Raw genomic sequence first — 15,398 nt, forward strand, 5'->3', positions numbered from 1 at the left:
ATAAAATTTACTATTTAATATAAAATTTGTTTTTCTGTTTATTTTAAACAAAATGAAAAAAAGAAATTTAATTTTTTGTTTAAATTATTTAAAATAACTTTTCATTCTACAATGAACCAATGATGTAACTATATAATGTGCTACAATTAAAAAAAGGTCTTTCACTAATTCTTTAAGTGTTTCCCTTTTGTTTTTGTATTATTGAGGAAGTGAAATTATTATTTTCTTCCTCTTCTTTTATAGATTCTTTTGTTTCTTCTTCCTGTTTTGTTGAACCAAAAATTTCAGAATGATGGACTGTGGCATAGTTATAACAGAAAGGACATCCTCTAAGTGCAGGTCCTAGACAAATAAAAATATTTGCTAAATTCATTTTATTAGTATTTGCGTGTTGAAGAACTTGACTTAACAATTTAGTTAAATTTTCAATGAAATCTTTAATGATTGGAGGTAATTTCTCAAATATTCTAAGATATTCTTCAAGTATCTGGTCATCAGCCATTTCACTTTTTCCTATGGAATATGAGTTTTTTATATTTCTTAATGAAGTTACTTTGTTAAAGAGTAAAATAAAACAAACGTTTATATAAATCAAGAAATTCTCGATCTATATCTGGTGAGATAACTTGAGTAGGAAATTCTCTAATGTATTGTTTAAGTGTACTTGCTAATGAATAAATATCAAATAAACTAAAGAAATTTGTTTCATTATATTCAAGTTTAGTTTTAATCTTTTGAATGGTGTCTTGATTCCCACAAATACGGAATATTCCTTCAGTATTTGAACCATTAACATAAAGGTATTGAATCAATTCCTTAATGGGAGGTGGAATTGTTTGAGTTTTAAATTTATTACTATAATCTTCCAAAGTGATTCCAAAGAAAGCCACTTTTTCATTCTTGCTTTCTTCCTTTTTTTCTTTTTCTTCTTTATCTTTTCTACCAAAAATTGATCGTTTTTTAGTGTGTCTCTTCATTTCTTCAGGATTTCCTGGTAATGATGATCTAACGTGATTTGATGTGTTGGATGTTTCATTTTCTTTAATTTGACTTAATGATGGTCTAACACGTGGACTTGGAATAATATCAACTTTATCTAATCCAACAATATTAGAAGATGAATTTTCTTCATTGATAACTGTTCTAGGAATACTCTCTACCCAAATTGAAAGATTATTTAATTCGTGTTCCCATTTATCACATAATTCATTAGAATTGAATTTAACTTTCTATAATAATAAGTTTGTTTTTTGTTATTATAAATCAAAGAACAAATCCCATTAAAAAATTGAACAAACTGTTAGTCCATTAATGATTAATGTAGTTTCACCTTCTTTTAAAACTGATGGATTATTTAAATAAATAACTTCTTTATATTGACTGTTTATAGAACTTATTACAAAAAAATTTGAACGTAATGTAATTTTCTTTTGTTTAGGTTTAGAGTCATCATATGAATAATCAACAACAGCATTAAGTGATTCTTGTGTAATTGAACTTGCAACCGTATCATACATTCGTAATAATTTTTTAGGACTCAGTTCACTAAAGAATTGATTCATTTCAAATATTTTTTCTTTCATAATTTCTTCTGTTTGTTTCAATGCATTGAGAGACGTTTGAAGATTTTGTTGTATAAGATCATCACTAAAACCAATAGTTGATCTTCTACAACTCTCTAAAATTTCTGTTTTTTTACCATATCTTTTATTACAATTTGTTAATAAAGCTCTACGTTTTGCTGCCATTACCATAGCATAACTTGTTGTTACTCGCTGTGATGGTCTTTTTGTTTTTTCAAGAAAAGTAATGAGGGCTTTTGTTTTATCATTCATAATATGATGATGGTGTGTAGGATCTCTTGGAGACAGTAGTCTTGGAGATTCATCAGTACCTACTAATGAACCATTATTAGAAGATGGTTTTGGTGATTTTAAATCACTTCCATCATTTACATTGTCAGTAGAAAAAGATTTACGATGACTAGTTATAACAATAGATTCCATAATAAGATGATAATTTTAAGTTCATTTATAACATTGTTTTTTTATTAATTTATTCTTTTTGTTTTTTTTTTGTTTTTCTTATTTCTTTTTAATTTTTTTATTATATTTTATAGTTTTGTGTTATTAGATATTTATTATCTAAACATTTTCTATTTTTATCTCATGATATATCAATGAGAGATTTCAATGGTACTAAATTTATATCATAGTATTCTCATCTTATTTTACTAAATAAACTAACTAATGGGTACAAATCAATAACTAATTAAAAAGTAATTACCTAAAGATATAAATAAATTCTCAAATATAACTAGTTAATAAATTACTTCTATAAAAGAATAAGAGGTTTCTTAACAAATAAACATAGTTTTTCTTTTAAATATACAGAATATTTATAGTTTATTCCCATTTAGTTTGAAATCTTAAAATAACATCTTTTTTAACACCATCAATAATTTGCTAGTTTTTATTCTTTTGATAAGTTTTATTGAAAGGTTCGAAGGTGGCACTCAGAGATACCTCACAGAACCCTAATATTTCCAAGCGTTGAGTCCTCAGTTATCGTCTGGTCATAACATCATATTCAAGACTAATTGGTTATTATTTATCAATATTTGTTATGAGTGATTGTTATGGTTAATATTTATTATGATGGCAATATTATTATTTATTAAAACCCAAGCATACTTGTTAATGAAAGTTTTGAATTGAATATATAGGGTCAAGAAAAGGTGATTCTTTAGGCAGTTTCGAGGATAAAGGAAATGAGCCACATCATAATGTAATTGATATATTCATCATAAAATAAGATTATAAGTGGTGATGAGTTTTAATTCATTTAAATCAAATTAAAGATCACACAGTAACTTAAATAAATCACCTAAGTTGAGCATGTTTGAAAAAACATTATTTCAATATAAATAAAGAGAAGAAACTAGTTAGCTCAATTCTCAACATAATGAACAACCTAATCATAGATAATTCATACTTGATTTTTTTTTCTTTTAATAAATTTTATTAAAATAATCTCTCCCTTAAAATTTATTTGTTTTTTCTAAATTTTTTTTATTCATTCCATTCTTTCAAAATTAAAAACAAAAATTAAATAAAACATATTGTAAAATAATAGTTGTAATATAAAACAAAAAATTAAAATAAATAAACAAAATTCGTTTTTTTATAAAAATTTTAAGAAATAAAACTATAAAGGAATAGTTAAATACATCAGAAGAAAATGACCATTCGAGATTTTGTTCTTTCTGATGCACAGTCATTTGAACAATATGGATTCTTTCTAGTTTATATAATAGGTTTATTATATTCTGGATATGGATTTTATATTGTAGTTGAATATTATCTTATACCAGCATGTAATAATTGTAGTAAATTAGTTACTCGAATTATTAAAAATCATTTTTTAGCAAATCTCATAATGATTACAGCTTCTTGTATGCCAGAATTTTTTGTAGGACTAATTGGTTATGCTTTATTAGGTGATATGATTTTCCCAGCATCTATCATTTTTGGATGTACATTAGTGAATTCTGTATTATTAACTGGGTTAGGATCATTTATTTCATTAGATAATGTAGTAGTAGCTAAAACAGCTTTTGTAAGAGATGCAACATTCTTTATTGTATCTGTAATTATTATTTACTTTTTCTCATCACCTTTTACATTAGAACGATTACAAGATACATCAGAAGCACCTGCTACAACATATTTATTAATATTACTTTGGATTTCTTTCTTTATTTATATCATGTATATTATTGCTTTAACAATGATGTCATTCTTTAGTAAAAAACGTGTTTATGATCATCACTTTGGATTTTTTGGTAATTTATTAAATCGTCATAGTGAACAAACTCAATTATCAATAACACTTAATACTGAAGACGTTCCTATTGTTCTTCATGATGATACTGTAGTACAGCTTCATAGTGGATTATTATTTGTAAAATCACCATATTATACAAATATTACTTTCTCTTCTTTACAATGGAAACAACATTGGTGTGACCTTTTTAGAGATGAAATGGTTATACATAAAGACGCTAATCCATTGTCTCCAATATTCCAAACTATCCCAATTTCTTCTATTAGTAAAGTTACATGTGATACTATGGATCCATCAATCTTTATTCTTTCTATGTGGAATGGAAGTCATACTGTTAAATATACAATGAGAAGTAATCAAAGACAATCTTGGGTATCATATTTTGAAGTATTATTACAAGAAAATAATACATTAGTCAAATCAAATAAAAAACAATCTTTCTTTGAAATTATGCAACGTAAATTTACTTGTAAAGCAACAATGTCTGATAGTCAAACTTTTCTTAATCTTCCAAGAAATCTTCCACAAAGAATTGTTTATGTTTTTAATTGGCCTTTATTAGTAATTTTAGCATATACTATTCCTGATGTTAAAATTAAAACTTGTGCTCGAATGACACCAGTTACCATATTAATTTCTTTATTGTATATTGGCGTTTTTGCTTTTATTGGAATATTTTGTGGATATCGTTTAAGTGAAGTAATTACTTGTCCACCAGATGTTTTAGGATTTACATTTGTAGCACTCTTCTTATCAATTCGTCATATTATATCTGGTTGGGTTAGTGGAAGAATGATGTGTGCTAATTTAGCTATTCTCAATTCTTATTCTATGTCATTATTCTTTACAAATGTTGCAATTGTTATTCCATGGATGATTTATTATTATGCTAAAATTGTCCATAACGATAATACTATTTATGAACAAAATCATTTTACTTCATATTCTCTTGAATTTGTTGTTGCAGGAGAAATTTTCGTTTCAATTTGTCATTTGTTCTCAACTATTGGGTTTAAAAATCTTACCATCAGTCATGCGTTCGGTATTTTCTTAATTCTTTGTTATATTATTGTTTTCATTGCTACTCTAATGACTTGGGTTGGTGCTGCTGTTAAAAATTGAAATGTTAGTTCATTCTTCTTTCTTTTATTCTTTCTTAGAATACATCTTAAAAGTATTGATTTTAAAGGTGAGAATATTCAGAAATTAATAAAAGAAAATCAAAACATCATATAATAACTAAAGTTAAATAAACATTCTAAAGAATAAAATAACTTAATTATTCATTCTTAATAAGGAGTATATCCTATTATTTCATAACTTATATTAATTATATTAAAACAGATAATCTAATGAATCTTCAAAAGGTTTAATCCATAAAAAGTAATAAATATTAAAATTAATATGAATTAATTTAGTATTTCAATAAAATAAAAAGATGTTTATATAATTCTAATTTAAAAAAAATAATAATAAATTGTTATTAATACCAATTTTTACTTTATTTTAGTTTTAAGACTACTTCATTTTATCACTCTTTAAATTAATTTACTTATATTAAGAAAATTATAACTAAGAAGAAAGACTGAGTTGTATGATAAAGTTTATTTGAAAGACAAATATAAAAATTGAAGATAAGGAACAATGGTTTCAGTCCCAATCGTTTGGGTTGTAAGCCCATTTTTCCCACTTTTTAGAACAAAAACTTTGCATGTCTGAGTCATGACACAATGCTCCAATCATACAACTTGTTGTATCAGGCATATGACAACTAACTGGATCATCATAACAAGGAATTTTGATTTGTTGGCCAGTTCCTTCACCTAAAACAGATACAGGATCTCTTTCTGAGAAAAGTGATCTACTAAGAACACTCAAACGCTCTTTAGACATATTGAAGTTATGTTTTACAAGTGACATTCCGGGTGGTGAAAGAAGGAAATGTTCAATATTTAATTCAGTACCAACGATTTGAGCTATTCCAGCTCCAAGAGAATGACCACTTAATACCAACTGACTATAGTTGTGAACATTCATTTCATTGATAATAAGATTTCTTGCCATTGTAATAAGATTAAATGAACCTTTTGTGAATGCGTTAGAACCAAAATATGAAATAAGATAACTCACCCATGATAATGTATCATCAGTAAATATTGGTAATAATGTTGAACACATCTTAGGAACTGATGATTCAAGGAATAACTGCATATCATGAAGAACTTCATGAGTGGCATGAGTTCCTCTTAATGAAATAACTTCTATATTTGTTTTTTGATTTTTTGCTTTAAGATAATATAACCAATGATTAACATTCTTCATTTCCATTATCCATCCTCGACTGCGTAAAAAAGTTATGACATAACTAGGTGCTCCATATGCAATGTAAGATAATAATGTGTATTCCTTTGGAGTAATTCCAAATGTATCTTCGGTACATAGATGGGAGTATTCTTGAGGAGTTGTAATTTTTTGTTTCAAAGAATAATTTATTGGTGATGGTTTTGTAAAATTCATTTCAACAGGATCTAATACTCCAGGTCTTAATTTAGCCATTGAATTAACAGACTTTGTTCCAAATATTGTAAAAGACATAAATACCAGTGTAAAAAAGAAAATTAATGGAAATGACGTTTTCCAATGAAATCCAAAAATTCTCATTCTTAGTGAATCAAGAAGTGTGAATAGACTCACTGCACTGTCTTTACTTACTTCTTCTTCTAAAGGGAATGAAAGTTGAACATTTTCATTATTTTGAGTTTCATCTTTACAAAACCCATCCTCTGTTTTTAACACTTTATTTGAAACTAATTCAATTTCACTTGAATATTCTCCATGAGGAGAAATACATTGGTTGGGTTGAAAACTAGTTGAATTGTCAAAAGAATTTTGTTTAATCACAATATGTTCTTCATTAGTATTTTTTTGTTTTTCTCTTAAGTAATGAATTATTGGAGCTAATTGACCAATTAATGCAATAATATTTAGTATCCAATATCCTAACAAATTACCATTTGACATTTTTACATCAGCTGTTGTGAAAATGAGAGCAATAAAGAAAAGAATAAAACATCCTGTTAATAATATAACAGAAATAATAGCAATAAAGTGTTGAAATTTTTTTGAACACTTTTGAAATAATTTTTGTAGAATCGAATACACAAAACTTAATGGGAAGAATAATGGCAATAACTCAATCCATGGAATTGACCCCAATGTTTTGTGTGTTTTGATTAATTCAATAACAAGATCAACAATAATTGAACAAATAAAATAAAAAAGAAGAAAACCACAACCACCAAAAATATATGCAGTTCCAATAGCATTTTCAGGTCTTGTATGTTCATGTTTATTAGCATAAATAAGACCACCAATAATAGTTAAAATAATAATACATCCAAAAAATGAAATATGTTCAGTCAGTACATAAATAAATTTTATAACTTTATTTCTCCATGAATTAAATGAAATTTGATCTAGTATTAAAGGCTTTTGATACTCTACATTGTTGTGTGATAAATATTTATTTTTCCATTTGTAAAATCGAATGATAACTCTTCCAATATCATCTAATGCAAATACAAAATAATTATACAACCATGAAAATAATAATATGGAATTGTAAATCATTAACACAGCATAAAACCATATTTGGACTTGATATACAGTAGAAATAAGAAACATTAAACAAATGAAAATATATAAAACACACGAAAAGACAAATAACTGAATTTTACAAATAATTGATCCAACTTTAACCAAACAAATAGTAGAAAGAATTAACCTTTTTGCGTCTTCTTTCAAATTTATCATTTTCTTTTTTTTTTGAGTTCATTGTTTAAATCGTTTCTTAATAAATAAAAATCTTATCTCAATAAAAAAGTCTCTTCTTTAAAAAAAGAAGATTCTATTTTTGTTTTTTTGTTTCATTTTTTTTTTAATTTTGTGATTCCCTCTGATTTTACTCTCAAAAGCTGCTTGTTTCTCTAAATATGAAAATATCTATAATAAAGAATTAACTCATTACTCAATTTATCTGTCATCACCTAAAAACAAAAAAAGATATTCTAAATATTAAATTGTTGTCGGAGGACCTGAAATGAACAAAACAACTGAAAAACTTAAAAAGAAGAAATAAAATGAACAAATAAAATAAATAACGTTATATATAACATATAAAAGAAAGAAAAAATTAAAAACTTCAATGAAAAAAGGAAAAATATGAAAAGAATAAAAGACAAAAAATAAAAGAACTAAGAAAATCCAAAGCAAAACATGGGAGATGATATTACATATTATAGTGGAGGAGCTGTTGTTGGAATGGCGGGGAAAGGATGTGTTGCAATTGCCGCAGATAATCGATATGGATTAAAATATCAATTTGCTTCCGCTAATTTTCATAAAGTATTTCAAGTAAATAAATATTGTTTATTTGGAGGAGCAGGATTATTTTCTGATGTACAAACAATGTTTGTTTTATTTACTCTTTTAAATAACTAAATAAAAAAGAAATAAAAATAAATAATACAGGGCTGAAAAAGTAAAATATCATGCAAATTTATATCGGTTAAGAGAAGGACATGACATTGGACCAGAACAATTATTAAATTCAACTGCTCATATGTTATATAAAAAAAGATTCCAGCCATATTATATGTCACCTATCATTGCTGGTATTGATGATAATGGAAATTCTTATGTGTGCAGTTATGATTATATTGGTTCTCCTGAAATTTCACGAGTTGGTTGTGTTGGTACCGGAAGTAATGAACTAATGGGAATGTGTGATTCTTTCTATAAAGAAGGCATGGAACCTGAAGAGTTAGTAGAAGCTGTTGGTCAATGTCTTCTTGCAGCAGAAAATAGAGATGCATTTTCTGGATGGGGTGTAGAAGTTTATTTATTGACTCGTGATAATTTGACAATTTACAATATGAAACCAAGACAAGACTAATTCCATTTTTTAATTGTTATTATTTTAATTGTGTTTTATATATGTCATTACTATTTCAGATATTAGTTATTTATGAGAACCTGATTTTTTTTAAAAAAATCATTTTTGGAACTCTGCATCATTACTCTTGATTATCAAAAAAATAAGACTCATTTCAACTTTCAATAAATGAAGAAAATGAAATGAATGACCAAACAATAAGTAATAAATTAATTTATTTAAAAATTCTTTTACAAGAAATGGACAATACAAAATTAAAGAACATGAAAATAATCAACATAACATTATACCTAAAGAAAGTTTAATTCAAACTTAGTAACGCCTAGTTTAATTAGTTCTCAAATACCTACCAAAGAAGTTACTATAAAAGAAGAGGACTCTGATAAACTACTAACCCTTCATATCTCCTCTTCTAACAGATACCAAGAAAATGTTTATTTCTGGTGAGGTGTTAAACTCAGCACAGTTTTCTGTTCACTTCCTACACCATCAACAATCAACACCTCCCTAACTCATGTTGCTTAACCATTAATGCAATTTCTACACTTAATCCAAACATTAAACCTTCTCATCAAAACACTTCTATTTCATCTCCAATTAACTCCTATCACTTTATCTCCTCAGATATCATCAAATCATTCAGTCTAATCAAAATATCCTTGTCCTTTATGTGGTGTTAATTTAAAGACAAATGACCATTTAATAAAACATATTGAAGCTGCACATTACAAACAATTAAATTAATTTGTTGTTATTAATAACGATTTTCATTATTTTTTAATTTTTTATCTTTTCTTTTGTTTGTCTTTTTTTAATTAATCCTACAACAAAAAAATCTCAAAAAATAAATTTTGGATAGAAATATGAGTGGTGTTCAACCGACAGAAATCGAGATGCAATTAAATGACAACCAACCACAACCAACACAAAAAAATCAAGTAAACGTATTAGATCCTAATGAACTTATGAAACCATTACTTGCCAGTATCTCTCCCATTGGCTTATGCCTAATTTATCTTGGATTCCTTGCTCTTGTAGGGATATCTCTTGGACTATCTTCTATTGCACCCTCAATGTACATACAAGAAAGTATTGGTACATGGCAGTGTAATAATAGTACTATTACTTCATTTGATGCAAACAATTGTACTGGTCAAAATTTAATGAACAACGCACAAGTCAAAGGTCCATTAGGTATTTATAAGATAGGCCCATTCTCTATATTAAATAGAGAATTTACATTAAATGGGAAATTTAAAAATAACTTAAAGTATGGATATTGTTTGTTATTACTTTGTATAAGTTATGAACAAAAGAAGTAATAATTAACTTATTTAGTTAAAAAACAAATTTTTGCTGAAGTAGGCATTTATACACCATCAAAAGATAATGGTGATAATCCTCTTATAGTAGAAGAAAAGACAAGAGAATTTATAGTAGAATGTTTAAGTGGAGAAGATTATTGTAACTCATTACCTATTTATGAAGAGTCATTTACAAATAATTCAGAGTATCTAATTAGTATTCAATTTATAAGTAGTAAATTTAATGAAACTGATGTAGGAGAATTTGTACTAGAACTATCAGCAATATCAAGTCATTATACACTTTTTGAATTATGTTGGAAATTTGTATTTATTTTCTATTCATGTATTATTGTTGGTATTTACTTATTCATATTTAGAACTTTTATATTTAAAACATGGATTTTTGAGGTTAAATGGACATTTATTTTATTAATTATTTTAGTAATACAAAATAATCCTATTTATTCTTATCAGTACACACTTGACACTTTTATTCCAGAATTAATTAATGTAACAGTTTATTCATTATTCTATGTATTCTTATTATTCTATGTCTTAATTACTTTTGAATTTTATAGATATGGTAAAGGTACCAAACAAATAAAATATTGGATTCCTCGAATAATATTCTTTTTGTTCTTTTTTGCTGCTGTTGAATTAGTATTTGTTTATAATAAAAGTGTTGGTTTATCAGATCCTTATTATAATCCTTTAAAAGATATTACTAGTCTGGTAATGGCAGTAATTGCATTAATTTTTGTCATTGCATATATTTTCTGGCTTATTTATATTTTAATTCGAAGTTTTAGTGATGGAATTAAATTAGGTAAAACAAAACGAAAACTTCGTCTATTCGGTGGACTTACTATGATATCAATGATGATATTTTTTATGATGCTAGCCCTTTCATTCTTCTTTGGCAACCAACAAACACTTTCTATTTCTTTAACAACAACAGCGTTCGTTAATTTCTTCTGCACTTTATTAGTTGTAATTAATATCCCTCACCAAGGAGAAGAAAGTGCAATTTGGTCTGAAGAACGTTCCAAAGTTATTGCTGTTGATGACTTATTAGTTTATAAACAATTACCAGATGATGTTGTTTCTGAATTATCTTATGATGGTAATGATGATAAACATTTCTCTGATTTAGAACACCAACAACAAAATAGATCAAATCACTCAAATGAAGCTGTGTTGTATGATGGTTCTGAAGCAATAGAACTTTAATTCATTTTTATCTTTTATTGTTCTTCATCGTTCTTTAAAAATTAAATGGTTTTAATATTATAATAAAAGTATTATTTTTTTAATTCATTGATACCAAGAACTACAAAACCTTAAAAGAGAGTAATATGAACTGTATTTTCATTGTATTCATTTTATTAAATCTTGTGAATGCAGAAGAATCATTCTTTGGACCTCATCAACTTCGAGAACATACATATTCATATGAACCTATTTTTGAAAATACTTTCATTTCATTCAATTATGCACTTATTGTGTTTATCCTCCCATTAGTTATTCTTTTCATTTCTGTTTGTCATTTTTTGTCTATACTCTATACAGGTATTTAAAATTTTAGTTGTTATTCTTTTGTAATGTTAATGGATTATTCAGTGGTAAAGGAATTTTATCATTACTATTCATTGGAAGTGCTATTGGGTTTGTTGGTTTTCTTGTTTACAGTTGGATTTACCTTTCCTTCTTTGAAACGCTTGCGTTTGGAGTTGTGATTGTTCCAGTAGTACTTCTTCTTAGTTATCTTGTTTCTGCTTGATTCATTTTAAATACACTCTTTTTCTTGTCCGTTCGATTTATTTTTAAGAGAAAGAAGAAAAAAACAAAAAATAGTTAAACAAACTATAAAATTAATATATTCTTATGGTTGTTTGTTAACTATTCTTTTTTCAAATAAAGGGATAAATTCTCAAGTTATGAATTAGCTTCCAATCAATTTATTAGAGAATTCTCAAGGAACGTCTGTGACATTAGAACTTAAAAATGGATTTAAATATACTGGAACTCTCGATCGCTGTGATCGTATGATGAACATTCACCTCAAAAACGCTGTTTTAATTAAGCCAAATGGTGATCGTTTTAGTGTTGCAAAATTAATTGTCAAAGGAATAAGTATTCGTTGTTTCTCTGTTGATGAATCGTTGTTAAAAAAGAATGAAAAATAATTAATTTCTTAAAGAAAAACATAAATTTATTTTGTTTAAAGAATATTTGTATAAAAAAAAATAAAAAAATTAAATAATAATTAGAAATAAATGAAATTCATTGAATATATCATGAAATAATTTATATTCTAATGATTAACTTGGTTGTAAAAAGAGTTTATTTCAGAGAAAAGAAATAAATCCAGATGCCAACCATACACACTCAATTTTTTTTTTTAACTTAGCCACTTAATTTATTATATCCATATAATAGATAAAGGTATAAACAAATAATTTTTTTTTGTTATTGAAATGTTAGTGTTTATTTTTCAATCTATTTATTAAAATTATTATAACCTTGAATGAATTGTTGAATACTTTAAATTTGATTTATTAGAATAGAGTTTATGTGATTAAATTAAATTTTTTGTTTTTATTTAATTGTTTTTATGATTTATTTTTAAATATGACTTGTTCGTCTTTGAAATGAATTATTTACAACTAATGACATTTCCAGTCAAATTGAAAAAAAAAGAACGAGTACAGAATATAAGAAATGTAGCATCATTTTGTTTCTATAAAACTTTTCTTAACTAAACGTTCTTATATATAAAAGTAGAGTCATTATTGTTAATGAATAAGATTTATTTATAAAACAAAGTTTTTAATTACTGTTTATGCATTAAGTTATTAAAACAGATTATCTAAATAGATATTTGATATTTTATTTTATTTTTTTTTTTAAGTAACTCTAGATATCATTTTAAAGGGTTTGATTCTTATTACATTGATTGTTTTTTTTTTTGAATTAGTTTTAATGAAGATTCTTAAATATCTTTTTGAACTTATCCTTGAATAAAGTTATAATTATTAGTTTAGTATTTAGTTTTTTAAAAAGAAAGTGTGTATGTAATTAGTTTTAAAACTGTGTTTTATGATTTTATGCATGATAATTTAATACACATAGTTACTAAAATTTAATTTAAGATTTATGCAATAACTTAAATATTGTTTTCTAATATTGTTTATAAATTCTTTCATTTAAGAACACGTGATATAGTACTGATGATTCAGAATTAAATAAGGTGTTAATTAATTTTTATGAAATATGTTTATGAAAGATTGCAGTTAATTAAAATAATATTTTTTAAAGAAATCACTAAAAACTATATCTTATAGAATGAGACAATAATTATTTTTGGTTTAAATTTATTAAATTTTTTAATATACTAGAGAGATTAATTTTCTGAATAGTAATTAGAATTAAATTGAAATAGAGATATAGTAATACTTCATGATAAACACTTTAATTAATATTTAAAAAGATTATTAAATAAAGAGATACAACTTTCATATTTTGAAATATTAAAAAAAAACAAAAAAAATAAAACTAAAAAAAATAATGGAATTTCACACAAATTTTCCATCACATTTAATTTATACAAAATTACCATGTACTCCATTAAGTCTTACATGTAATGAAGAGTGTACTGAGGCATATATTTGTGATGAGTTAGGAACATTATTAATATTCGATATAACAAATCAAAAAGTATTATATAGAACTCAACTTCCTGATGGTGCAATTCAACTCCAAATATCACCAAAAGGGGAATACCTTTTTGTATTATGTTTAAATTCAGCGAGAAATCGAATATTATATATTTATCGAGTTATTCGTCCATTTAGATTAATTGAAGTTGACGTAATACCAAATGTATTTGCAATAGCGTTATTAAGTGATTGTTCAACATCACCAATTGATTTTGCAGTATTGTGTGATGATTTTGAATCAGTGATTCGATATTATTATGGAAATACAGCAAATAAATCATATGAAATTGTTAGTCAAAAACGTCTTCCTTTTAAAGCACGATATTTTATTTCAAACTCAAGTTATTCACAAATTTGTGCTGCTTCATTAAAAGAGCTAATGGTGTTATCATCTAATTTAATAACAATTAAGAAAGAAGATTTACCTTATATTGTTGCAGGAGTTGCATTTTCAGGAAATGAATTATTTACATTAGCTGGTTGCTCTTTAAAATGTCTTGAAGATGAAAAACGAGATATCTTTTTACCATTTGGAATGCCAATGGTAGTTCAATCACATAAAATACATATCATCGCTGCAGATAGAAATAAACTTTATGGAATTGATACAAAAAGTGGTAAAATTTATTTTGCTACTCATCTCCCTGATAAAGTCCTTATTCGTAGTGTTCATACCAATGAAAAAATGTCAACTTTTGCTATCCAGTTAGCAGGACAACCTGTTCTTATTTCTATTATTTCTACTGAAGCAATTCGTAGTCGTGCTGGGCTATTAAACCCAATAGAATTAAAAGAAACAATTAAACTTGTATTTAGTAATATTCCTGAAACTGAATTATTTCGTGCTATTGCTGAGGCACCCGTTTCTGTTCCAACGTCAAGTTTTTCAGTTTATGTTGGTAATTTTAATGAAATTTCAGCTGATGATGTTAAAGAAGTATTCCAACAAAACTTTGGTGGTGTTATTAAAGTTCGTCCTAAAACTGGTCATTGTTTTGTTGATTTTAAAGATGACACCTCAATGAGAAATGCTCTTAGTAAAGAAAAAATCTCTGTTAAAGGTCATGATGTATTTATCAAAGTGGCTCAAAAAAATGCCAACGCTAAGAGATAATTTATTTTTTATTAATTTAATTTTTAACCCATTGTGATTGTTCGTTCTTCCTTATTAATTTAAGTCTTTCTTATTTTAAATTACGGCAATTCTTTTTCATTTATCTTTCACCTTCTTTTATCACTATTTTTATTAATAGTAATTATTTCCTAACAGACGTCTTAATTATTAAAAAGTTATTGTTGGTACAGTAGATACAAATAATATTTTATTCATACTAACTAAAACTTTTAATTATTAAATATATTAAAATGGAAGACTTAATGAATAATCAAATAATTATAGAAAAAGAAACAAGAAGTTTTATTAATTATTAATCATTGATGGTGTTATGCAATATCAATACTTTATGATATTAAAATGAAATATTTAGAATAAAAGAAAATGAAACATATAAACAAACAATCAAAACTTGAAAATAAATATTTATATATGATATAGAATAATAAGATAGGAAA

At 25.6% G+C, this 15,398-nt stretch overlaps 8 protein-coding genes across 8 annotated transcripts, besides 26 other annotated features; 6 read left to right on the forward strand and 2 right to left on the reverse strand.

Annotated features, from left to right (window-relative positions):
- Positions 1-97: part of a sequence feature (AT_rich) that runs on past the window's edge.
- A 75-nt stretch (positions 98-172) lies between these two features.
- Positions 173-2,006, reverse strand: EDI_326230 (uncharacterized protein; the record flags this gene model as incomplete). The annotated part of the gene is made up of 3 exons (XM_001740525.1): positions 173-513; positions 581-1,229; positions 1,299-2,006. 3 exons carry the CDS (start codon positions 2,004-2,006, stop codon positions 173-175), a joined length of 1,698 nt encoding a protein of 565 aa, XP_001740577.1.
- Positions 891-941: a microsatellite.
- Positions 2,007-2,042: 36 nt separating the features above from the next.
- Positions 2,043-2,105: a microsatellite.
- Positions 2,106-2,498: 393 nt separating this feature from the next.
- Positions 2,499-2,732: a repeat region.
- Positions 2,602-3,005: a repeat region.
- A 3-nt stretch (positions 3,006-3,008) lies between these two features.
- Positions 3,009-3,033: a sequence feature (AT_rich).
- A 7-nt stretch (positions 3,034-3,040) lies between these two features.
- Positions 3,041-3,076: a sequence feature (AT_rich).
- A 14-nt stretch (positions 3,077-3,090) lies between these two features.
- Positions 3,091-3,174: a microsatellite.
- A 4-nt stretch (positions 3,175-3,178) lies between these two features.
- Positions 3,179-3,207: a sequence feature (AT_rich).
- Positions 3,208-3,240: 33 nt separating this feature from the next.
- EDI_326240 (uncharacterized protein) lies at positions 3,241-4,968 on the forward strand (the record flags this gene model as incomplete). Its single annotated transcript, XM_001740526.1, has 1 exon — positions 3,241-4,968. The coding sequence occupies one exon, from the start codon at positions 3,241-3,243 to the stop codon at positions 4,966-4,968; it is 1,728 nt and encodes a 575-aa protein (XP_001740578.1).
- Positions 4,969-5,222: 254 nt separating this feature from the next.
- Positions 5,223-5,335: a sequence feature (AT_rich).
- Positions 5,336-5,383: 48 nt separating this feature from the next.
- Positions 5,384-5,418: a sequence feature (AT_rich).
- A 78-nt stretch (positions 5,419-5,496) lies between these two features.
- EDI_326250 (uncharacterized protein) lies at positions 5,497-7,659 on the reverse strand (the record flags this gene model as incomplete). Its single annotated transcript, XM_001740527.1, has 1 exon — positions 5,497-7,659. The coding sequence occupies one exon, from the start codon at positions 7,657-7,659 to the stop codon at positions 5,497-5,499; it is 2,163 nt and encodes a 720-aa protein (XP_001740579.1).
- Positions 7,660-7,978: 319 nt separating this feature from the next.
- Positions 7,979-8,122: a microsatellite.
- Positions 8,122-8,800, forward strand: EDI_326260 (proteasome subunit beta type-3, putative; the record flags this gene model as incomplete). The annotated part of the gene is made up of 2 exons (XM_001740528.1): positions 8,122-8,315; positions 8,377-8,800. 2 exons carry the CDS (start codon positions 8,122-8,124, stop codon positions 8,798-8,800), a joined length of 618 nt encoding a protein of 205 aa, XP_001740580.1.
- Positions 8,333-8,373: a sequence feature (AT_rich).
- Positions 8,801-9,002: 202 nt separating the features above from the next.
- Positions 9,003-9,027: a sequence feature (AT_rich).
- Positions 9,028-9,564: 537 nt separating this feature from the next.
- Positions 9,565-9,613: a microsatellite.
- Positions 9,614-9,663: 50 nt separating this feature from the next.
- EDI_326270 (uncharacterized protein) lies at positions 9,664-11,337 on the forward strand (the record flags this gene model as incomplete). Its single annotated transcript, XM_001740529.1, has 2 exons — positions 9,664-10,081; positions 10,139-11,337. 2 exons carry the CDS (start codon positions 9,664-9,666, stop codon positions 11,335-11,337), a joined length of 1,617 nt encoding a protein of 538 aa, XP_001740581.1.
- Positions 10,527-10,563: a sequence feature (AT_rich).
- A 33-nt stretch (positions 11,338-11,370) lies between the features above and the next one.
- Positions 11,371-11,422: a sequence feature (AT_rich).
- Positions 11,423-11,462: 40 nt separating this feature from the next.
- EDI_326280 (uncharacterized protein) lies at positions 11,463-11,887 on the forward strand (the record flags this gene model as incomplete). Its single annotated transcript, XM_001740530.1, has 2 exons — positions 11,463-11,676; positions 11,736-11,887. 2 exons carry the CDS (start codon positions 11,463-11,465, stop codon positions 11,885-11,887), a joined length of 366 nt encoding a protein of 121 aa, XP_001740582.1.
- Positions 11,888-11,991: 104 nt separating this feature from the next.
- Positions 11,992-12,293, forward strand: EDI_326290 (small nuclear ribonucleoprotein sm, putative; the record flags this gene model as incomplete). The annotated part of the gene is made up of 2 exons (XM_001740531.1): positions 11,992-11,997; positions 12,054-12,293. The coding sequence occupies 2 exons, from the start codon at positions 11,992-11,994 to the stop codon at positions 12,291-12,293; spliced, it is 246 nt and encodes an 81-aa protein (XP_001740583.1).
- Positions 12,286-12,421: a sequence feature (AT_rich).
- A 186-nt stretch (positions 12,422-12,607) lies between these two features.
- Positions 12,608-12,628: a sequence feature (AT_rich).
- A 56-nt stretch (positions 12,629-12,684) lies between these two features.
- Positions 12,685-12,740: a sequence feature (AT_rich).
- A 251-nt stretch (positions 12,741-12,991) lies between these two features.
- Positions 12,992-13,017: a sequence feature (AT_rich).
- Positions 13,018-13,400: 383 nt separating this feature from the next.
- Positions 13,401-13,424: a sequence feature (AT_rich).
- A 35-nt stretch (positions 13,425-13,459) lies between these two features.
- Positions 13,460-13,501: a sequence feature (AT_rich).
- Positions 13,502-13,577: 76 nt separating this feature from the next.
- Positions 13,578-13,676: a sequence feature (AT_rich).
- Positions 13,675-14,940, forward strand: EDI_326300 (uncharacterized protein; the record flags this gene model as incomplete). The annotated part of the gene is made up of 1 exon (XM_001740532.1): positions 13,675-14,940. One exon carries the CDS (start codon positions 13,675-13,677, stop codon positions 14,938-14,940), a length of 1,266 nt encoding a protein of 421 aa, XP_001740584.1.
- Positions 14,937-14,967: a sequence feature (AT_rich).
- Positions 14,968-15,175: 208 nt separating this feature from the next.
- Positions 15,176-15,368: a repeat region.
- The last annotated feature ends 30 nt before the right edge of the window (positions 15,369-15,398 follow it).

The sequence above is a fragment of the Entamoeba dispar genome, genomic scaffold (assembly GCF_000209125.1).
Source record: "Entamoeba dispar SAW760 scf_1105229462999 genomic scaffold, whole genome shotgun sequence".
Classification (NCBI taxonomy): Eukaryota; Evosea; order Mastigamoebida; family Endamoebidae; genus Entamoeba; species Entamoeba dispar.